Raw genomic sequence first — 24,800 nt, 5'->3', positions numbered from 1 at the left:
AGGGAGGAAGCAGTCCATGCTATCCCCTCATCTGTGCCACTTAGTCTTGTAAGGTGCTGCTCCATTTTGCACTCAAAGAAATGTCAAAGTACCCTTTTCTTCAGTATTTTAATCTAATCATGGCTCAGGAAGTTCAGTCTCTCCTACATCTCCTTTGTGGTGTGTTTCTGGATTAACAATTCATACCCAGAGTTCTCAGGGAGCTTCCCAATGCCTTTTCAGGGCCTCAGTAGTTTTTCAGAAAGCCTCCCGAGGCTTCTTGGTCCGTTCCCATCCTCATTTGACTCCACAGTCTGTGAGAGGTGGTCCTTAGCCCCATGTTTCTGTGGATGTTTGCCTGCCTGTAGTCTGTGAAGGCAGCCAGCTGAGGAGGGGTTAGAAGTTGGAGCTGCCTTTTGGGTTGTGTATTCTTGAACAAGCATTTAGTCTTTGTTTGGGTTGAGCTGATGCTGAAAATAGTGCTTCTCCCAGAAGCCATGTCTAAATGTGCTTCTTTTGTGTACCGGCCTTTTGGTATAGGCAGAGCTGGTGGGCTCCCAACTTCTCCCTTTGTACATAATCCCTTTTACTATGACATTAATTTCTTTGGCAGGGGCTTGACAACTTAGTCAAGACCTCTCAGTACCCCGTATGCAAAATGGAGGCAGCATCTCCTTACATTTTAGGAAACTGGGAGACTTAACTTACTGAGTTTCGTAAGCTGCTTTAGACCTTATTTGGAAGATACTTAAGAAATATTTACAAACATGGCTTGAAAAATATAAACCCCTAGGTGAAAGTGTTTATGAGTTCATACTATGCAGGAAGTCAAAACAGCTGATCGTAATGCTTCCTCTGGCTTTAAGATGTTTTATCTGTTAAATATGTATGTCCATAATTATACAGGTTTTGTTATTTTATGCATATATTCGCTCTGTGCTAGCAAGGCTCTGTTGTGGTTTTCATACTGAAAATGTGGAAAAATTTACATTCACTCATATTGTGGTATTCTGCTTTGGCATTAAGAAACACCTTGATGGAAGAATGATGGGGTTTGAGTGTAGCAGCAGTTCTGCTCCAAAAGCTGTTTGTATAAAATTATTGTCATCTTATTTAACAAAGCTGCATTTTGGTGTAATTAAGTCATACTTATTTAGTTTAGTACAAAAGCTGATAATATAAGAATACTTTAATTGATTCCAAGATGTTCCTTTAGAATGTGTTAACATATTCATTGACGCAAAGTATTACAAGATGTGATTGTATTACGCAGGAGCTTTGAAGTTTTATTTAAAGAAGTCTTATATGTAAAAACATGCTCATGACACCTTTTTCATTTGGGTTTGGTTTGTTTTTTGCAATCTAAGACCTGGATGTCAGGTATGCTCCAATGTCAAGCACCCACGCTCTGATTATGGAAAGCTTCCTGATTAAGAAGCTCAGTTATCATGGGTGCTGAAGTTAAAGCAACTGACACTTGTACTTAAGATTGAGAACGTCTTTAAGTACTTTCCTGAAATAGGGACATTGAATTTTTCAGAGGGGTTTGCTTATCTGTAACCAGCTTTGTTTCTGCAGCTGTCACTCGCAGTTCTATATGTTTAACCATCACTGAACATGTAGTTTCTACTTGTCTAAATTTCAGTAGCAAAAAAAGGTCATGACCACTTCAGAGGACTAATATGAAACTAAATTTCTTGATATTTGTAGAGAATGTAGACTTTCTTCCATTAAGGCATTGCATATATATATGTGTATATATGTATGTATATGCACACAATATAAGCATGTGCTAGAAAAGTAGAAAATGACAAATCTACTAATACCTTTAACTAAGTGCTCTTCCATGGTCTTCTAATGTTTCCCAATAAGGAATTGTAGAATATCAAATTATAATAAGCAGTGATCTTTTATTTTTGTTTTGTTTTGTTTCAGCTACAAGAAAACCAAGATGAAATCGAAAATATGATGAACTCTATTTTTAAGGGTATATTTGTTCATAGATACCGGTAAGAAAATGCATGTTACAGTAGATTCTGCTAACAAAGTATAATCATAAATAATGTCAAGTGCAGTTTCTGTGTTGATTTTTCTTCTGATGTAATATTCTAGATACCACAAAAGCAGTATCAAAACCACTGAAGTTATGGAAAAAAATATAAGTGTAACACCTATTAATTACACAGCAGAGCCATCCACACAACTTTATTGTAGTTCAGTAAAACAGCTTTAAAGAATTGTGGGAGTCATGGAATTTGCATCTTTGTGTTTTGAAAAGAAAAGTTGTCCAAGATGGGAGCACAAACATGACATATCTTAAGAATGATCAAATGATCACTGTGTATCCTAAAATGGCAGGTTTGGTTGCTGAGTGCCTCTACTCTGCATTTCCTTTTGTATGTCTTAGGTGTAAATAGAATATTTCTGATGCTTCCACCATATATACTTTAGCCACAGCTGCAACTTTACTTTAGGCTTTTTCCTCTTTAAATTACATAAAGGCAAGCAAAAGCCTTAATTCTGGTTAACATGTATTTTTTTGTTCATCAGTTGTTTTGGACGTTTGTAGCAAGAACGTTAAAAAATAATTGCAGTGACATGTGTGCACTTCTGTTTATTTTAGCATTGTGCAAATCAGTAGATTTGGCCTGGTGCATGCTGTTTTGGAGTGTGGTTTATCAGAGAGCAGTAGTCTTTTAAAATAGATTTAAGGTTGTTTTGCATCATAAGATACCTCAGAGCATCTGCAGCATTTCGGTGTAACCAGCTCTTTAAATGTTAATTGACTTACTGAAGTCAAAAGATAAAATTCAAGGATACTAAACTATGCAATTAACCTTTCAGATTTAAATTCTCGTGTAAAACTTTATAATTTATGAAATCTTTTAGACAAGTGGCAGAAAACAAGAAAGGGTGTATGAGAAGAGGGTTAGAAGGTAAAGAAGAGCCCATAGTTCAGTTGAGCAGAGGGATAATTGTAAATATGGAGAAAAGCGTGTAGGAAAACTGGAAGGGGCTCGTGCTAAGAAATATGTGAGCGTGAACAACACCATGGAGTTGGAGTGTGCATCTTCAGTACCCAAGCATGATACTTGAAAGTTTATAGTTTATGGTCCGTAAGCCTTGCGCTGCTTGGCACCAGAAGGATGAGTATACAGAGTCTGAGTTAGCTCAGTATAGCACTCACAGTATTTTGTTATGAAAGTAGCTTTTGTAGTGCATAGGTAATAAGTTTGAAGAAATTAAGTGCAAAGAGTTTTTATCCCTCCAGAATTTAGGGTGTTGTAGCAAACAAGAAGTCACTTTAAAATGTTTTCCTAGTAGCTCATTTCTTGCATGGTATTGGAAAAACTCTACCGTTTGGTGGTCTGCATGCTGTTCCTTTTTTTTTTCTTTTTTCTATATAAATCCTCCTTTTGTAACCACAGTTTCTTTTCATGCCTCCTGTCACCATTAGTAAAGCCCTGATTCTCAAATATTGCTGTAACAAGGGAGAGGCCAAATAAATAAACACTGCTTGTCCATGCCCTGAAAAAAAGATGCCCAGGCTGACACTATTAGACCACTGAAGAATCTGGTAATATTGGTCAAGTCGTGGTGTGCTCTGAGCAGGGTGAGTGGCACCGCTTCTGCCACGGTTTAGAGAGGATCAGAAAAAGTAACTGCTTCCAGGTCTGCCCCAAAAGCCACTTGTGTGAGGAGTCATCATCCGTCTGGCTTCCTTAACCTCTGTGAAGCTCCTAAGAGAGTCTGTTAGAGCATACACCCAAATATGAGTAATCTGCAGGCAGCAGAGAACATACATTCAAATTTCTGTGGTCACAGCTGTGCAAGAGCATATGGGGGAAAAAATACCTCTATTAAAACCAGCTAATAGAAGACAAAACCAGGACTAGGAGGGAGAAAAAAAGGAGAGGATTTCAAACTACTACCTGCTCCCATTATGTTTCTTAAGCATTCCTTCTCTCAAATAGTTCAAATGATTTATAAACTTGACATCATTTTACAGTCCTTAGACTATGTACAAGCGGTAATAATTTCAAAAGAACGTTATTTTAATTATTCCTAGAGAATAAATCCCTTCCCATAATGTGATTCAGACTGCCACAGTGATTCATGCTTAGTGACCTTTGTAATTTAAATAGGAAGTGCTTGATCTAAACAAAAAGCCCAAAACTCTTTCATCTCTTTCATTCAGAATGTAGCTGTCTTCCTTTTAGTAAGCTAGCCTAGCGGTAAGGTTACATCTTTCTGTAGATAGGCTGCCAATTTACTGGAAGATTGCAATGCTCACGTCTCACATTAAAAAAAAAAAAAAAAGATTTGCAGAAATAAATGAACAGTTTTCTGGTTGTAATGTTAGTCACATTAGTTAGTAACAGCACTTTTGCTCAAATATTGCAATATTCTTAATAAATACAGAGGAGATGTACCTACCTTACTGCATTTCTCCTTATCTCTTTTGTGAATCACTTTTTCTGACTTTTTTGTGTGTGTTGCTTTATGACATATTTTGTTGTTCATTGATTCTGGGTTTTGTCACCTTTAAAACTGAAAGCTGGCATCAAAGGAGAGATGTAAGAGTAAATTCAGTTAAGAGTCAAGTTGCTGAGCTCATGTTGGTGTGTGTAAAAGAGCGGAGATGGTGACTGTGGTAAATAGGACTGCAGGGCCATGAGGGTAACCGGACTCAAGAGTAAGTTGTCCAGAGCAGGGGTAGAGTATCAGTTCTTGGAAATACTAAAAAATTGATTGTACAAGGCATCGGTAGGGGCTTGGATGTGGTGATGTTCAGAGGTCCTGATCACAAAACAACCAGTTTTGTGTCTGTATGAATAACAACTTTGGTGTTTAGTAATGAGATGCTATATATTTGTGGGTCAGGGATCTTAAAAGTAATCTTTTTTTGTGTGTCTGAAATTAAACAAGCTGAGAATTGCTTGCAAGGTACATGTATATTAAAAAAAAAAAAAAGGGAAGGGAAGCCTATTTGTTCATTTCAGTTATATCTGCATATCAGAGATTACTTTGAATCTAGGATTATTGGCACATAGCTTCTCAGATGTAACAAGTATTTATAAAACATTCTTCACTCTCTGCTGTTATCTGAGATGTCAAAATTTTGGTTTTGCTACTTCCCTGCATGTCCGTTTCACTTCCAGAGGGTAAGATTCAGAGAATTTTTATTCAAGACCTACTTCATATCTTTGTTTTGAATGGTCAGAGAGCTGTTCCTCTGGATGTGGATGTCCAGCAAAACAGAACTATTGCAGTTTTAACTTCAGGCAGATCTGAATGGGGATCCTCAGACTGATGGACATGATGCTTTTGTGAATTTAAGCAATGCAGTGAGACTGTCCTGAGGTATTATGTTGGCAGTACTGATAATTAAGGTAAAACTTGCCAAATGTAGATGCTGTCTTTATGGAGAAGATGTTTGTCTCCTTCCAAGGTGCTGCTTTCCCTCCTACTGAGTAAATAGGATGATGGTGACAAGTTACGTGTGAGTTCCACTCTGGGAAACAAGTGTTGCATGAAACAAAGGGAGAGGGGATATTAGGTGAAAGTCTGGTGAGGAAGCAAGTAAGAGACCAAGATGAATAAAACCAAGTCAGTATAGGGAAATGAAAATCCAGACAAAACTATAGAAAAATCCTTTTTCCTCCCCTCTAAATGTGTTACCCAAAGGTGGTGAAACATGTATCTCACGTGACAAGAAAATGCATTATGTTTTTATGTATGTTGAAAAAACAGAATAGAAAGAAGAGACTATTTGTCACTTATAGGCATAAAAAAAGAGAAAGACACGAAGTTACGTCTTTGTACCTAAATGCGTTTGAGCTTAATATTAAGTTTAAAAACACATACTTCTCTCTTTCCTACAGAGCCATGTATCATACTTAATACAAGCAAAGATATTAGTGTGGTAGGTCTTTGAGGAACACTGGTTTTAGAGATACGTAGAGCTTCATCTTGAAATTCAAGTCATGTTTTCAAACAATACAATTCCTTGGTCGCAAGAAGGTTGGATAATCAGCTTAGTAACACGTTATTGAAATAGCTATTTAAGTAGCACTCTGTGTGGAATTACTTAGAAACGGGAGTGCTGCTTACCAGCCTCTCCCAGGAGTGGGATATGCAGTGACCATTCAGCGGAATTTTTGGAAGTGAGCTCTGCACTCTCATTTTTCTTACCCTTCTTCCCATATGGGGTTCCAATTCAGCCCCAGAGATGAGAGAGTTATAGAAAAAAAGTAGAAAAGACATTTTGTCCAGTTCTCCTTATAACCACATCTTCCTAATATTTAGAAACTGTCAAGCAGTACAAGACACAGGTGTAATTTAGTCCAGTTGGCAATAGTGTATTATTGTAGAGCTGCACCATTTCGTGTCCCTTGAGTGGGAATTTGAGATTCCATCTCAAAGAACACCAAAGGCAGGCAGGTGAATGACCCTCGTTTCTGTCTTTGTTAGAAAGTTTTCTCATAAACTAACTGTTATCCCAACCCTTTGACTGAAACATCTTTTTTTTCTGTTCATAACCATTTTGCATGTCGAGTAACAACTACCATGTTCTTCTGAAAGTTATCATCTTAAGCAAGATGTGAGAAGCAACAGCTCCAGTGGTTATATTGGGCAAGCAAACATGCAGTAGGAGTGTAGTCAGGCATCCTTTGGAGCTTCAGGAAGTCTTGAAGTGAAGCAGTTACTGCGCTGCAGGTCATCTCCATCTCTTGCCTTGGGTGTTTGTCCTCAACGCTGGTAACACTTCTCAGAATTTAAGCATCCATTTCAGTGCAGATCAGCCAGGTTAGCTTAAATTGCTTTCAGTTTTGGTCTAAACCTAAACGAGTTTGTGATCAAACAGACTGAGAGAACCCTGGAGTTACAAATGGCAGCCACTCCAGCAAGACCCAGAGGAGCATACTGGTCAACACCTGACATATCCCAATTAGCCGTTATAGACTCTGTGTTTCAAGGTCCTAAATACTTTTGGCCTTAATCAAAATACATGAGTATAATTTGGCATGAAATATATGCTGAAGTGGCACTAGTGAAACCTATTTCTTGGCACTGTTTGCTATGGTTTGTCCTATGTTTTATGGGCCTGCCTCGTCAACTCAAAATTTTAAAAGGAACAGTAAATTTCTTACCTGATGCCCTTTTGTCAAATCTTCTTTACAAAATAGAATCATGGGGGGCCTCTTTACTAAGAGCAGGAATGTAAGTTGTGAATTTTGCTGCAAAGAGTTATGCGAAATGTTTCCCATTCACCACATAGACATTACTTGGTAGTTTATGCTGAAAAGAAGGATGTGTCCAATATTTGAAGATCCAGCATTAATTTTAGTTTCCGTGCTGGACTAGATTCTGTTTCTTTCTAGAATTATTTGGCAAGTAATACAAATGTGTGTCACTAATTTATAATTAAGATAATTAATAATGCATTATTTATTCCAAAAGTACTTCCAATGCTGGTATGGTTAGTGTTGATATGTTCTCATGTCATCCACAAATAGTGTATATTTTCAAAGAAACTAAACAATTCAAGTGTGTAAAAAGTCTTAAGAATTGTAGCTAAATACCAGGCAGTTGATGACATGCTTAGCAAAGGTATACAGGCCTTTTGGCTGTATCATGCGTGTTTGATACAGCATCATATGGGCATGGAATCTGCGTTAGTGATTCTTGCAAGAAGACAAGTGATTCTTATTGGTAATACAGTTACCTGGAAGATGGTGATGGATTGGGAAATAGGTGTCTCACAAATTCTTGACTCTCCAGCAAACTGAGTCTGTTTGCTCGTCTCACATGCTTTATGCATGATTCTTTCCCATTTTCAATTACACTGAAGATGTTAAGTACTTATACTAAATCTTGTAATTAGTTGAATAGCTTTATTCTTCCTTTTTTCCTTTTTTTTTTTTTTTTTTTTTTTTAATGATTATAAATAGCAGCTTGGAGTGAGTGTTTGTCCATAGTGCCTAGAGATCCCTGAGAAGCTTTTGAATCAAGAATCAGTTTTTCACTGTCTGCCTAGGGAAGCCCAAATGCATTCTTACAGAAAAGATAAATTTTCCTGATTTTTGGCTGGCTGTGCTGCATGATTAAATAGCTGTTGACAGTTGGGTTCTTTTTGGGATTGCCACTAAATCCTTCCAAAATGCTTCACAGTTAGTAAATTTATAAGGTGATGAAATAACCTACTTGGATGTGAGGACTGTCATCCCCTAGTGGAAGTGTCTTCATGACTGTTTTGTGTTGCTGCATATGTGGATCCCCCTACTTTTTTTTTTTTTGATTCATGTTTATTGGTCTTTTAGACTGTTCTTTATGTCTTGCGTTCTGATTCCTTCTAGCTAAATTTTGTTTTTAAAATAGTTTAAAAATAATTCCATGTAAGAGAATTGCTAATCTAGTTTGGTATAAGTAATATACAATTATATATATATATGAATATATTAATAATTTTAATTAAAACTTGTCTTGTGACTCCATTCCCCATATTAAATGCAGGTTTTACAGTGCAAACCTTTGAATGTAGTACTTCAGCACATTTGTCCTTACAGCACCTGAAACCTGTTTGAGGAACCAGCTTATTTAATGCCCTACTCTGCTTGTCATGCGGCTTGTCTACATTGTGGATGGACAGTTACTTTGGTTTTGAGGTCACAGAGTCTTCGGGGAGTTTGGTAGAATATTTTTAATGATACTAGTCGGAAGTTGATAGAACCAGCATGTTTCACATAGGCAAAGAGAGACAATGACAGCGGTTTGAGGGCATTCCTACATATTTACCCCTCACATTCATACATTAGTGTGAAATGCATGTTTTATGCTGTTAACATCAGTACAGTTTCCTCCCTGAAATTTGAAATTGAGTGAAAAAATGGGAGACTTGGCTGCGGAGGTTTCACACACGGTCATGTGTGGTACCGTGCTTGATGGCTGTGTTCGTGTAGGAGCTGTGGTTTTCACCTTGGTGTCTGGAAGGTCGTACACAGTAGAGTGGCACCTATTGAGGTGGACAAGTCTGAAGGTTGGAAGTACATAGGCAGTTACAATATGCAGTAATCATGGTTTTGTGTGTATGGACTTTATGTACCAAGTATCTTGAAGGTAAGATTGACTACATTTTATTTATATTTTGTAAAATTGAAGACTGTAGGAAAAATACAACTTCTCATATTTTGCAGTTATTCTCTTGCTTGAAGCTTTTAATTTTTAAAAAAGAATTTCCCCCCATAAATTGGATTTCATTTTTGGGTTCTGTTGGTGTGGTGTGGAATTAAATTGATGTTTATGACTTTTCCAAAAAGATTTTTTAAACGAAAATACAGAACAAAAGTCTCAATTATAAGCAAGGCCAGTGTTTGCAAAGCACCAGACATTGCCTTCTTCTGTACAGTGGCTCTTTATGTTCCTCTTTTATTACAGCTGAAATTTTGAACTGTGAAGCAGTTCCAGCTGGAGTGGCACAAGTGATTTCTCATAGTAACAGATGCCTCAGAGATGAAATTACTAAAGGGCCAGATGGCCCCAATCCCTTTTCCTGTTGTTTAGCCGACGATCATTATTAGTAAATATGCCATGCTCTATGTCAGTCAGGCAGGAAAGTGCCAATCAGATTGAAATCATTTCCATCCCTGATCTTTTTAGGTGATCTCTCGAGACAGTTTCCTGGTGCCCCTCCTCAATAAGCAGCTGATAAGTCTGCCTGAGATACGTCTTTGCTTTTTCCACCACTTGCCACAGTCAGAATGTAGAAAAAAGCAAGAAAACTGGACAAAACCAATGTTGAGATGTAAACATTCTCCTGGGTTTTGTTGCAGCAGCTTTCATGCAGTGCATGAAACAAGATCTGTTTATGTACCGTGTTCCATTCTGCCCATCTGGCAGGCTCCTTTGATTAAACCGACTAACTTCTTCCACCTTGCAATCATTCTACACCTCTAGTTGGAGAGAGTCAAGCCTGCTGAGCAAATGTCAGTGACAGTGTTTCAGAAATGATTGTCTAGAGGAGGTTTTGTAGCTTGGGTTCATAATTCTGTTTGAAAAGAGGGAGGTAGAAGGTGGAGTAATAGACAAGAAGCAAACTAGGGTGACAATTTTTTGACACAATGGAAATACCATATCCAAATGTAGAAATACTGAATTACTAGATAGATCAATATGTTCAGGGACATAAAGGAACAGAAAATCAGTGACATGGCAGTGAGAACAGTGACAGGCCCTGCGTAGTGAAGTTCATCAAAAGTAAAAGCAAAATATTATAGCTAGGGCAATGGGATTGAGAAGTAAATGTTTTGTACCCGTAATCTGGTTAATATTTTTTCTTTTCTTTTTTCCTTATTAGTGATGCTATTGCTGAGATTAGAGCTGTCTGTATTGAAGAAATTGGTGTGTGGATGAAAATGTACAGTGATGCCTTCCTGAATGATAGTTATTTAAAATATGTTGGTTGGACACTACATGACAGGGTAAGTGTTGTGCATTACTGTACACAGCAGAGTGTACTGTGAGTAGCTGGTGTTATAATACCCAAGCATGTTTAACGTATCATCTTTGATTTATAAGACTGTTTTTTCTTGCCTGTTACTTACCTTGAAATAAGCTGGTTGAAAGTTATTTGCTTAAATTAGGATACAATACTCCCAAACTGTATGCTTGGTTCGCGCTCTTTTCGTGTTTTCAGTCTCCATTAGAATATATTAAGAGAAATGTTTTCATGATGATTTTCTTGTGATTACAAGAAAGACAAGTCTCCTCAGATCACTCCTGAGAACCTTTGTGCCTGAAGCAGAATGGAAAAGAGATTTCCAGATGTGTCTTCCATTTACATTGCCCAGTATTTGAAGGAAAGAGAACATCTCTGGGTCCCTAACAGACATCGCTGGCTTCACAACTGGTGGAGTTCTTATCAATTCATTTTCCCCTGAAGAATGTCTTCAAGGTTCTCTTTAGCTTTTTCTTCAAAAAATTGTAGAACTGCCAGGCGGAAGCAAAAACTTCTATATTCAGAGGTTCTTTCCTGTCTCACCATGGTTCTTAGTACTGATGGTATCCACAACGTGCCTCTCTGCTGGGTGACAACAGGCTTGAGTATCCCTCAACTCCAGATCCCATTTTTAACACTAATAGAACAGGACTTTGCACTTCTGACTGCATGGGGCTTTTGTACACCAGGCAGCAGCTGGGACTAACTGTCCTCCCACTCCTACCAAAACCACTAGAAACACTTGTTTCACTCTGAACTCTTTCACTGACGTTATCAAAGGAAAACAGATGAGACTACCTTTTCTGTTGAAATGCTTATTAAATTCCAGCATCCTGATTCAGGCTATGCTTTTTTTTAAGGAGCAATGCTGGAAAACATTAAAAGTTTGCAAGTTCATTCTGATGACTTGCATAACTGGGAGTTAACAGCTGACTCTTTAAAAAGATGATTTCTTCAGTAACTTTAGACAATTATTAACTCCATATTAACACTGAGGAGATGACTTGGTCCCTTTTGTTGAAGTCTGAACAAGATCAGTTAAAGATCTTAGCTTTCGCTAATGAAAGAAGTTAGCTGCCGCTGGTTCTTGTACTTTAGCTGTAGCTGACAAAGATCTGCATCTAACCTTGATTTGCATCGGCATTTACTTGTTAGGGGTATCCTGTATGCTTTAGAGATTAGGTATGCGATGTCTTCCCTCTCTAAACCTGTTGTGCTCAATCTTCTACTTTACAAACTTTCCCCAGACTTTCACGTTACATCTTGTTGCTACAAAACTTGACCAGGAAGAAGATCCTGCTTACTGGTATAATCAGCCATGACCACACTTTACTCTAGAGACACTACACTTCCCGTCATTAAAGCTCGGACATGGGAACATGGCCATCACCGTGCTTTGAGGGGCCGAGCTGCTACTCTGTGTACTTCATTTTTAACATCAGTGTGCCTCACGAGTAGGCATGCTGCAGGAGGTGGAGGTCATTGCTTCAAGTTATCAAATCAGCAGGGAGGTCAACTCCGGTTGGAGGATTAGGGTTTTAGGTGTGGTGGAGAGCTTTATTTTACTGGGGGTTTTAATTAAAAATAAATTATCCCTTGAATAATTGCAGTGGATGTTCTGGAGCACGTTCTAATCCTTGCAGAACATTTCCACAAAGTAGCACTTCCAATGGGAGAGCAGAATCTAGCAGGGCTGCACTTAGCAGCTCTCAGTCCCCTTCTCGTGTCTGTGAAGTCCAGCCATTTCTCACGTAACTCCCTTTAACCAGCTGTGAAATCCAGCCATTCCTCACAGCACTGTCTGTGATTGATGGCAGCTTCTCACACTTTTATCTGTCACATCCAGCAATTTCTCATGTCATGCCCAGTGGTTTCTCACATCCTCCTCAGTTGGCTTAACCTCAGGCCAGGGTCTAGTCATCTGCCTGCGGCCTTAACATATATTTATACCTCAGCTTTTTTGAAATTAATATGTTTTTTCATATCAGACAGATTTTAAATTACAGTGTTATGATTTAAAAAACATAGTTTTCCATCTCGACCAGGCACAGAAGAATTCTATCAGGCTACCCTCCTGCTTCTGCTTGCTTTGTAATATTTTTTGTTGCAGGCCTCAGAAGCACCTTGGTGTTCTGAGTCTGTTAAGTCACTAGCTATTCTGTTTAATATCCCTGTATACGTGATATGTGATATTTTTTTATTAATGTAATGTATATGTAATGTATAGAATGAGAGATTGTAGGTGGCACAGGGGAGAGTCAGGGGCAGATGAGCCGTGTGTCAAAGGATGAAAAGGGAGAGACTGGAGAGAAAGAGACATTTGGGGAGGCACAGAAAGGAGGAGGGAAGTGCAATGGAAGGAGTATATTGATAAAAGATGGAATAAGAACCAATTAAAATTGCAAACCCTGTAAGAGTACAAGATCACTTAACAGTGTGGTTTTCAATGGCCCTACCTGAAAAACTCACCGGCCGCTACCCAGGTTTCTTGATTTTGCCTTGCTTTGATCAGGAGATAATTTTTTCTATGATCAGTACTTAAAATATTGAAAAAATAAAGGCTGAGGCAACATTCATAAGTTATTTCCATTTCATACGAACAGAAGTCACCTTAAAATTATCAACTTCCCTGGAAGCTGGCTACTACAAAAAAGAAAGGAGGCAGCAGTGCAAGAGATTCATGAGCAGTGTTTCATATTCTGCTGGAGAAGACATATAAATTAAAGCACAGGGAAGACACAGTTCTTAAACCTCTTTGTAGTAGCTCCAGTGTAGTCTTTCAGAGGTCGGATACAGAATTCATTTCTTTAATTTGGGAGATCTGTGTGTTTTGTACGTTCATGCTGCCTCTTTCCCAGGTTTCAGATGAATGTCTGTAGGGCTTTTTGTTTCTTATAGATTACTTTCTCATTTGAATATGGGTTTCTAGTTCTGCCTTTCTCACCTTTTAAGTTGTTTTTTTTTATTCCCGTGGATCTGGGAGCATAAATTAAAATATGTAAAACTATAATATAATTACATTTTAAAAACCTTTAAAAAGAAAAGTGTGACATTAGACTGTCTAGTCTTAATTTTCATCTGCCTCATTGATGCATGGAACTGTTTTGAAACCGTGATTGTGTGTCTAGATACCTAGGCAATCATGGTTCTTAAACCAGTTCCTAACACTGGTTTAAGAAGATTATTAGAGGCATTACTAAGAAAATGCTTTTTCCTTCTTTGTGTGCCTCTACTTTACTTACCGTCTATTTCTGTGAAAGGATTGAACCCAGGGTCCTCTGGGACATATGGCGTTTGAGTACTTAATCGTGATGGCATCTAACTTAAAAGGATGAAGAAATAGACCTTTTTTTTTGTTGTTAAGATTATATAGAAACTGAAATTGTAGTTTTTCCAAACTGCTGAATATTTAACTTTCTATAATCTCCTTGGCACCCAATTTCCTTAGTTTTGGGAGAGCTTGAGAAAATAAAAAAAATGGATCAGATGATAGACAGTATCTTCATAAATGGTATTGAGTGGGCACGTGCAGACAGAACACAACTGCTTGCTCCTGCTGGGAATACTTCTGCCATGAGTACTGACATGCTACAGGACATTCTTATCTGGTTCTCTCTGGCAGTGTAAATATTTCTGTCATTAGGCAGCAGATTACCTCAAAATACACCACCCTAGGGCATCAAAATGCAACACAGTATATCATGTTCTTTTCCATAAACTGTGGCATTGAATATACCCAGTAATCTAGGTCATTCTTCTGTGCAAGAGGGAAAAAAAAACAACAGGGCGGTCTGCAGAAATATGGTAGGGCAAAGAGCTGAGCAAATTAATTATCTATTATAAAACCTGATATATTTTTTTAAAAAGAAAGTAGAATACCCTTAGCCAGAAAAAAATAATAATAATAAAAAAGGACAAATCCAAAAGAAGAAACATGAACTGTGAAAAGAGAGAAATTACTTTGCTGCTGTCTTGACACCCACCTATTTAAAAAATACTTAAAACATTTTCTGGGGGCTCAAAAAGTCTTAGTCTTTGTGTGATCTAAGCCGTCATCTGGTGTGTGAGCTGGCAGACAGCAGTGCACCTTTAACTGCTGTTTCTGAAGCTGTGGTGTCCCTGGATGTTAAGGAAAGTCTGGTTCTCACTGGGAGGTAGCAAAGTAATTCTCAAACCTATCAGCTGTACGGAACATTAGTAAGAGTCTAAGGTGGCTTGAGTAGAGACTGTAAAGCCCTGTGAGACTTACACAAGAGTTACAGATTGTTGGTTTGAGTCTGGTGATAAACATGTAAAAAAAATACAAAAATGGTGTGCTTCCATCAGGATGGATTCTTTTTCGCAGGTGTGCCATATTAAAGAGAATTTTGAATAGGGCATGACTCTCCCAGACAAATACAGACTACCGCACACTGCGGCTGTGAAAGGTGGATGTATTGCTTTTTGCTTCATTAGCAGGAGTAACAATGTTTTGCTCAAAACTCAGAAGTGTCTGGAGGATTATCTCAACAAAAATAGGGAAGATACGAGAACTGCCTGTCGTTACACAGTGTTAATAAACGTTTGATTTTTTTGTTTGAGGTTCTGATTTCAAATTGTAAATAAAATAAATCATTAACAATTAAGTAGTAGTGCGAAGCATTTCTCATTCATGAAAAGAATTTTATATAACAAAAATAATAAAATTGTATAAATACTCTAAAAAAGCTTTGAGAGAAGGGGAATTACAGGAATAATTAGAATGGAGAAAAAGGCACACATAGAACTGATTACAATGTGGATGAATTCAGGAATCCACAATAATAAAGTGTCAAAATTATAAATTGGACAAAACCCCAGGTAAATAAACTTTTCTGGAAGATGAAATTCAGGAGAATGGAAGGTCTTAGTTTTAGAATGCTGATAATGCGGATATTTTGTCTGTCATTTACTTAGAAAATGGCAAGGCTTTCCGTTCAGATATGTTCATTCTGTTTCTAAAACATAGATGTGACTACACGAAAATAGCTGGGAAGCGATGCTCATTTTCTCTGACAGATTTAATGACATTGCATGGTGGCAAATATTTGCTGCCTTAGGTTGTCTCATACTCACTGTGAACTTCGGCTCCGAACTGCAGAAAATCTGTCTAAAATCTATTCTGGGAAATACTTTTGCTTATTCTTTTCCTGCTGAAGGTAGAGTTCGCTGTATATCTGCAGTGGTTCTCACACACAGTCATATTTTCTAAAAACCCCTAGTGCTGGTTATTCCACAGTTTCATGTAGCGGTTTGAGTGCTTGATTTTGTTTGCCACTAAAAAGTTCTTCCTCGCATAAGCTAAATAGTCTGTGCTGTAGTTTTAATTTATTATTTCCTTTCCTACCCACTGTGCACAGAAAAAGTGTCGACTACTTTTCTCCTCTTCCTTCAAAGCACGCTAACTTTGCTGTGCTATAAAGATATTTGCAGAACGTTTTCTTCATTACCTCTTGTGTCCATTCCATACTGTGCCCAGGCCCTTTTTATTTTTTTTATTCCTTTTGACCTCCTAATTAATTAATTTTTTAAGTAAGTTCATCTTGTTGTTTAGTAAGTCTCTTCCTGTCCTTGCCCTGTATCACTGTTTGCAGCTTTTAGCTGGGCTAAGTTTCTTAAGAATTACCGCAGCTTTAGCATTCCCACCTGCTGACCTTGCTAGACAGGAAATTTCTGCTGTGTTTCTTTCCCCAAAAAGTGTTTGGGCTATTAAAAGTTCACATTACTTGGATGAAATCTCACAGTTACTCAAGAAACATCTTGTGCCTGGCATGTTGATGGTCTGTAGCACGTTGCTACTTCTCCATTCTGGACTTCAGTGCAGTGTATTCATGTACACCTTTGGTTCTGCCTTTCGTAGGTCCTTGTCCGGGTCATTGCTGTTCGTGCTTCCCTGTGGGCTCCTCTCACTAATCTCCGCTGACTCTATTTTAAAACCTTCTTAACAGGATTAGCGAGCTGACATGCGGGGGCTCTTCCGGCTCCGAAGAGATGAATTCCATCCTTGACCACCAGTTTAAAAACCAGACCTTTTGCTATCAGAGAAAGTCTTCCTATCGTTTGTCCGCAGAGAAGGGCAGTCGTTTCCAGGGGCTGCCTCTGCATCTCCTGGGCCTTTGTTCTCAGGCAGAGGGACCAGCTGTAACACAGCCTTTCTCTCTTCCTTGCCTGCTCCTGCAGTCACCTGTCTTCTGCCTCAGAGCTGGTGAGCAGCAGGAGGAGAGCAGCCTGGTTCAGCACGCTTTGGGTAGCATCTGGCTTCAGTCTGCTGGCAAGCCATGCAAGTACCAAATCCGATCTACCTTGTCTTACTTACTCACTTAAGACTTACAGAGATCCTCAGTATCAGGCCTGAACTTAACTCTGGGACCATTGATTCACAGTGTTTGGTGAATTCCACACGGGCTTTGAACTCCATTGAGAGTCCAAACCTTATCCGCACGGGTCTCAAACTCTGGTTGCTGTTGGCACTGGTTTTTTTCTGTACCTAACCAACTTAGCAGTTAGCATTTTGGGACTACAGCACTGGCTGAGTAACAAGCCATCTGCTCACGGGCAGGACAGCCTTCAGTGGAGTTGCAACTAAACCTGCTACCCCACTGTTGCTCCGTAGCATTCATCTCATGCCAAAACTGATACTGATCTTCTGTGGCTAAATAAGCTAAGGCTGTAAAGAGGCTTATATCCTCTGCTAATGATTAGTGATGACTCCGGAGACCCCAGCCTTTCTGAATGCCACACAGCAGAGAAAACACCATTTCTAGTACTGCAACACAGGTACTATCAAAAATAAGAATGCCAAGCAACATTTCTCTGTGGTTTTTTAGCACCTGATCTCATCCATATAAAATGTCTTCAAGAAAGTTAGTTCTGTACCTTGCAAGATCCTGTGATAGATCTTCTAAATATGACTTCCATTTCATCGACTCTCTCTGTAGTGGTAGTCAAAAAGATCCCCAGAAGAGAGCGTGAGTGCTCAGGAGACTCCTCACAGATATGAAAAGATGATTTCTCGGGAACAATAGTTCTTCAAGGAGAAGTTCTACTGAAAATCCTCCTTTCAACTTCTGTCCTTCTTTTATCTTCTCTTTCAATTTTTGAAATAGGTGTGAAGGAAGGAAGAAACTTAAGAATGTTTAGCTTCTGGTTTTGTGTCAGTTTCTGAATGTTATTTCAGTTTCTAGCTTGAGCAGATTTTTTAATACAGACTTGATTATAGAATAGACAGGCTCAGAAATTAATCCCTCTAGGTGTGCAGTTTTATTCATGAAGTTCAATAATTTGTATTAGTTCTTGAACAGCTTAAGGCTTTAAACTTGGTAGCGCGCTCGCTTTCGTAACACTAAGTTCACTCTGCAGTGAAGTCTGCAGACCGTATTTCAGCAGACTTGTGTTTCTAACCTTTTTGCTACCTACAAATATTTTTCCACAAGAATCCATAGTTTGCCAAGACTATGGAGTTGAGCTGAGTTGTACATCTACAGCCAGCCAGATAATGTGTGTGTGCACAGGGGATCCAGCCCTTTTCTTTATCATGTATGTTCCTATAGGTGACAAACCTTGATCCATAGGCACTGTCTCATGACACCCACATTTCCTGCCTGCAGCCCTCCAGATCAAAGCGATCCCTGTCTACAGAGCCACTGGGAATGAGCTGCTGCCACCAAAACAACTCAGATGGACAGACACAAGCTGCTCTTCTTCCCAGAGGCTCCTCAGGCCGTGGCTTTAGATGCCTTCTTGTGGCAGCAGCCTGCTCCCTACTGGAGGGTCTCTCAGGCCTTTTGCATCCTTCAACCTGTGCCTGTGCTGTGATGAGTGAGAGATGGCATGCAGAAAATTTCAGAATAATAAATCCAGTTTGTATTCCTTCTGACCCTGGAAAAAGGAGAGGCGGTGCTCGGAGATGGCTGAGCTGCTTGAGTGGGCTACACACAGCCTATGCTCTGTCGGTTTGAACGCTTGCGCACCGACTGTAAACACCTGCTATCAGGCAGAAGTTATATCTCTTTCCTCCAGATAAATAGCCACAGTCTTCACCAACCGCCTTGAGATCGTACATCTTTATTTTGTATTTACTTACTACGTTTTTTATCTTTTTGTGGAGTTCCTTGAAAGGGAAACAGTAACAGACATTTAAGTGATGGCACATTCAATTCTTTCTATATGCAAATAGGGAGAAGCATTAACATTGTTTGCAGGCAGCTGCATGTGGGTTTTGGTTTTTAGCTGAATTGCAAATTGGCTTTGGTAACACATTTGCATAAAATTTTAAATGTACATTAAATTAAAATATGATATTATTTAATATTCATGTGCATTTGATTAGGGTATTCTATCAGCTAATCTTAGTGTGTTTTATTTAGCAAGGTGAAGTGAGGTTGAAGTGTTTGAAAGCTCTTCAGAGTCTCTATACCAACAGAGAGTTATTTCCAAAACTGGAGCTGTTCACTAATAGATTCAAGGTAAGAGCAAATACAATTTTTGGAAGGAGTACAGAAAATAAAAGTATCATCTATCTCATCTTTTTGTGGTCTTTGAGTCGTGGATATTAAATGCAAAAATAAACTCATTTGTTTGTGACAAGGCTTGTGAATACTGCAGTAGTAAAACTGTATTACTCAATGCTGAGATTAAGCCAAATTATTTTTACAGTGTTTTGTCTCGTAAGATTTGTCAGGCTTAGCCAAGATGATTATTTATCTGTTTGTATTATTGACAGTTTATATATTGTCATTATTCAATCTGCTTGTGTTTATTTAATTTTAGATGTATTGAATTTTAAGGACATGTACTGGGTGTTTCACACAATCCAAAATACATCTGAAAGTAACAGCCTGTAACAAAAGATTGTAAGACAGCTTTTTAGCTGAGTATGTGCTTAATTTTGGAGAAAGAGATACTTTGATCTGCATCACAATATTCTACACTTCTGCAGAACAGTTTACATTGCCCTTTCAGACAAATCCCTGAGCATGATTGTCCTGTTTAGGAGCTAAGTACTGGAGGAATATGTCATCAGTTTTTTACTAGCACAAACACCCTGACTTTTTGCTTAATATCTTGATGAGAACGTGCCTGTCGATTCACTGTATGGCACGACTGCTTTATTTCACAAGTGACGTATCTGGAGAGATGAGTGTAGAAATAGTCATTGCTTCTGTTTGGAAGCTCTGCACAGAAAGCTTTCAGGCGCTGTCACCACGTCAGCTGGCACTTTTTACCATTGCTTTTGTGTTCTGGAGAACACAGAGCTGTGGTAAAGGCTACCCTCCAAGGAAAGACTGTTTAGTTAAAATCATGATGATAATCCTGATGCAAAATTCTGTTTAGAAAAAAAGTGGAGACGACCGATTTATTTTTGTTTAAATCATTATTATAATGCTGATGAAAATTGTTTAGTAAAAAGTGGAGATTTAAGTACTCATAACTACTGTGCATGAGATTTAAAAAGCTTCTCACTGTAGATTTTACACTGCTTCACTGGTTTTGTCTGTCATTGCAGTTACTAGTAACTCCAGTTTGATCTAGGAAAGGACAAAATACAGAAATACACAAAGTACCTATCTTCCCTTATGTAAACGATTCATAAAAATGTAATAGTAATGTGCCTTTTACCACATCACTTGAGATGAAGAAAAAAGATGCTTAAACTGCAGTGAAGTCTAGACACTTAAGGAAGGCTTTTTGTCTAAAATGCTAGTATATAATAGAGGAGACTCTTCATTAATGATCTCCTTCATTTGAGATTTTTTTTATGGTACATAAAATATCTGTCAGGAATGAGTTAGGAGTGGTTTAATGTGGGAGATGAAACTAGATCATTTTGTGAGATCACTTGAGGGCTTGTATTCTGGGACTGTTGCAGTAAAAAGCAAAGTTTCCTGCCATAGAAGAGTGCCTGGCAAACAGGTTCAGACCTCAGACTACTTGTGTAATGCCTCCGTAAGTCTGGTTTGCTTATCTCGGGACAACCAGAAATACTAGTTAACTCTCCAGAAAAATAAACCCTCCGACTCTGCTGCTTTTCTTGTTCCATCTGTGCAGACTTACAGATTTGTTTATATTTGCTCCTTCTGTAATTTGATTTATTTTGAAATAGGCCTTTAAAACCCTGCTGGTCTCTGTATCTGCTTCTCTTTACTAGAAAATGTGCTGGGTGCATCTCTCAGCGTCCTATAATTTGTGAGAGAAAGTGCTGCTTTGAGTCTGAACCTGTCCCATCCACCAGCAAAACTTTTCAAGACAACTGGAGGCACTTTGAGAAATAGTTAGTAATGTACTTGAAAAACTAGAGGAGCATGAAACGTCTAAATACTTCCTCCAGCTTTTTCACAGTATAGATGGTTTTCTTTGTTAGAAGGAGTTAGGTTAGCCTGTACATTGCTGCTTGGCTTAGAACAGCACGAGGAATTTTCATTTCTGTCAAAAAGATTCAGACGAAAGGGAACCCTGTTAAGAATCCTCATCTGTCTTTGTTCCGTTAAAGCTGGTTTTACTACAGAAATCTGTGTCATTATGCAATATATTAGAGAAAAGGTGAGTTCAAAGCCTCCATGAGCTTTTTGAGAGAACAGATTTGTTTAACACAACAGTTTTATCAGTTGCAGTTTCCAGCCCCATCAAGAGGACAAAGAGCTGGCATTGCCCAAATGCCTGCCCTTGGATTTACAGCTGTGCTGACAGGGATGCGGCCTTTGGCACCACTATAGAGCAAAGTTTCAAATTAATGCTTTTTGAATCTGTGATATATTACTTAAATGTCTTGCCACCACAAACTCTTACCAGCACCCCCTGAAAAATAATTGACCTAAACGCCATTCTCAGTTCCATGGCTGCTTATTTATATTTCCTCATCAGACTTTAATTGACCTGCACAGTTCAGCTGATACTCGGCCTAGTCCATTCAAACTGTCAAGAGAAATCTCTCTAGAGATCTTCTAGCTGTTTAAAGTATAAATTAATTTGATCCAGAATGACTTGTGCTGAGGTGTTAATATTTCACTGCCTTCCCAATAGCTGTGACGAGGATCTGATGATGTCCCTTCTCCAAAGGAAAGACGTGTGTTCTTTCCTGCATTTGTTTGTGTTTCTAGGAGTGGGTGATAGTAGGTGCTAGAAAGTAAGCTTTGTCCGTGAGAGAAACTTTTGTCCATCAAAGAGGAGCTTTTTGTTTTTCGTCAAGAAGTCCTGTCTGATACAAACATTAACTGAAGCCGTATAGAAAAGATGGGAATTAACTCTTTTGCAGCCAGTGCCAAAGCCAAGACACCGGCAGATTTAGGTGCAGTCGTTCAGTTCCTGGCCCTTTGCCGGAGAGTGCTGGCTCTGCAGCCTTGGAAGCAAAAGGAGATAGATTTGCTCTTCAGCCAGCCTTGTTCACAGCCTAATACATAATTGCAAACTGATCTTCATAGCCAGTGAAAATTGGTATTTCAGGTTATAAATACAGGCCTGTGTCCTGTTCTGCTGTACAGTAGTACAGCGAATTTCTGCCAAAGCAGATGGAGCAGCTGGGGGTTTGTAACTTCCTAATCCACAGAAGTTACACCTTCCAGAGACATTAGGTGTTCAGGTCTCATTTTCAAGGATTTTGGTGCCTGGCTGGCATCACACAGAGATGCTGGCACCAAGGCAGAAAATAACATCCCACTCTGTTTATTTTAAGCATGATGTTTCTGAGAAAAATTGAGAGGAAAAACCATTTTTTTTGGATAAGAGAACATTGTTGCATCAGCAGCTTCAAAGTCCAAAAGGACTTCAAATTCAGAGAGTACCTCTTGCTCTGTAGGCAGAAGAGAGGATCCCTTCTAGGCTTTTTTCAGAGATGTGAAGGAGTTTTATACTTGTGTGCTTATTCCTTCTTGTGCAGTTAGTTCCCTCCCTGTGGTATCCTGGAGTTTAGGATACACTTTGAGGGGGTATATGAAATTCCACTGATACTTTTAAGATCAATGTCTCTTGGCTCTTTCTCTTAATGTTGTTATTAGTTCTTGTTCTGTGGCCAGGACTGTAGGAAAAATTGACAGCAGTTTTTTTTATCTTGTCCATCCACAGAATTTCCTGTTTGGAAAACTATTTCACTGTTTGAGTCTCTTCATGGAGTTCACAAAGTCTCTAAAGCTGTCTAGATAGAACAGTTAAATGCATCAAATTTCCCAGGAACCTTTTTTTTGATAGAGGTGCATTCAGTCATAGTGACAAAAAGTTATCTCTACACACCTGGTTTTGTTGAGAGACAACCCTTGACACAGCCACAATGCATTCTTTATATACTGTTCCTAAATTTGAATATTGAAATAAGCATCTGTTGCTTGTGTTCACCTTCAGCATTTAAATGCCTGGAATAGTAGAAAAAAGAGGTGATACACTTTTATTATTTTGTCCTGATTTGTTCTTGGTGACTTTCACTGTTGTTTCCTAACACATCCCTTGTTTCTTTTCCAGTCCCTGACTTCTATTTTTTGCCATCCCAAAATTCATATAGTACCTAGTCCTTCCTGAAGCAGGTCAAGCCAGAGAAATCAAGTTTTATTTTCAGATGGCCCAATTTCTTTTCATTAACTTGATCAGTCAAGAAAAGAACATGAAGACATACTGCATTTTTATGGATGGATAGGAATTCTCCCCAGATAGGAAGGGCAATTTACACTAATCACATCTGGGTTTGGTTGCCAGTAAGCAAACTGAAACTAAGAAGATAAAAAACCTTGGGAGGCTTCTTATAACTACATGGTCCTTAGAAGGCATAAAATAATTAGATTTGATGGGAAAGTGGTATGCTTGTCTCCTCTAGAAAGAGTATAGGAAAATACAATGTCAAACCATGGAATTTCCCGCTTTCCTGTGGAACGTCGGTAGTGTAATTCTTGAGATCAGCTTCAAGCATTAAGATGTAGCCAGATATAAAGTCCACAACTTTATAGGCAATATGCAGGTGTATATATTCAGGGGTGATTTTCTTCACAGCATTTCCAAATATGCATATATGCAGCATTCATAGCTCTAAAATTACTGGTTTTCAGGGGGATGAAGTGGAGCAATTTCTCTGCCGCCATCCAACCGAATACATTCCTTTTTAGTCAAGAACTGTTAAATAAGACCAGGCCAGAACAGTGCTTCAACTCCAAAGTCTGCTTGCTTTCTTCCTGGAAAGCACACAAGGATAAGGACTGTTTGTTAAGCACTTGTTCTTATTCCTGAGTACTTGCCTGTTGTTCCATTGTGCATATAGCACACAGGTTCCTAAGATGCACCTTAAATGGTTGAATAATATTAAAGGGCTTTCACGTGTCTAGTTGAAAGACCTTTCTCCCCAAGAGTATTTATTCTGTAATCTATAGAATTCTTCATCTGATGGCTGTGAGTTTCTGTTTTCTCACTGTAACAAAATTCCTTTCCAGGATCGCATTGTATCAATGACACTCGATAAGGAATACGATGTAGCTGTGGAAGCCATTCGATTAGTCACGCTAATACTTCAGTGAGTATTTTTGAAAACCTGTATATTCTCTTTGAAAGTTACCTAAGCCAGTAATATTTAATTGACTTGATTTCTTTGCTTGTGTAATGAAGTGAATCTGTTACTTTACACTTAGTCTGAAGTTGAACTAAATATGTAATAATACACTCATGAAGCTAAAATAAGATATTCCATCTCATGGAAATAAAATAGGCAGAGTATAAATACGTATTGATGTATTGAGATCATTAGTGCATCCATTGTTGTGGAAGAATGCCAAAGGGCATTTATACCTTTTGCCAAGGGCAGAATGATTGTCCTCCTCGAAACAAGTATCTGTGGGTTACATTTGCTGAAATGTAATAATATACATAATATTACTATGTATAATAATAACTATTAGTAGATAACTCTAGCAGTAACTAAACAAAGATCCAGTATTAGGGGAATTGATTACCTGACACAGCCAAAAAAAGAGAGCCATCTGCTAAACAAGCTGATGGGGAAAAGATGCTACAGTACCCTTGTCTGGGTTACATGGCGGTGGCAGTGGTAGCTTGTAATTTTAAACACTTGGCCACGCAGGAGAGGCATCCTTCCAGGCTCCCAGCTTTTTCTTACAGAGATGCAGTGGCTTCCCTGAGGCAAAGATCCTGTCCAAAGATCATCCCACATGCCGACTGTTTGAACCAACCTAAGCTTTTATTATGTATTCATTAAACCCAATGTTAAAAGAAAACCTGTTTTACAAACAGATGCATAAAACTCCTGCATCATACTTCATACCCAGTAGCTCCACTTTGAGGAACATTTTTGGATGTGCAGGATTTGGATGAAAGATTA

At 38.6% G+C, this 24,800-nt stretch overlaps 1 protein-coding gene across 5 annotated transcripts in view; it reads left to right on the top strand.

The window, feature by feature from the left end:
• The window catches only part of STAG1 (stromal antigen 1), a 199,687-nt gene that overhangs the window by 115,550 nt on the left and 59,337 nt on the right, over nucleotides 1–24,800 (top strand). For all 5 annotated transcript variants that reach the window (XM_037406291.1, XM_037406290.1, XM_037406289.1 and 2 more), the window contains 4 exons: nucleotides 1,915–1,988; nucleotides 10,337–10,460; nucleotides 18,862–18,960; nucleotides 23,899–23,978. In XM_037406291.1, the coding sequence (XP_037262188.1) occupies nucleotides 1,915–1,988; nucleotides 10,337–10,460; nucleotides 18,862–18,960; nucleotides 23,899–23,978 (377 nt within the window). The remainder of the gene's footprint in view (nucleotides 1–1,914; nucleotides 1,989–10,336; nucleotides 10,461–18,861; nucleotides 18,961–23,898; nucleotides 23,979–24,800) is intronic.

The sequence above is a fragment of the Falco rusticolus genome, chromosome 13, assembly GCF_015220075.1.
Source record: "Falco rusticolus isolate bFalRus1 chromosome 13, bFalRus1.pri, whole genome shotgun sequence".
NCBI classification, from domain to species: Eukaryota; Metazoa; Chordata; class Aves; order Falconiformes; family Falconidae; genus Falco; species Falco rusticolus.
Note: the sequence above shows the minus strand (reverse complement) of the source record. Positions and strands in the feature narration are given on the sequence as shown.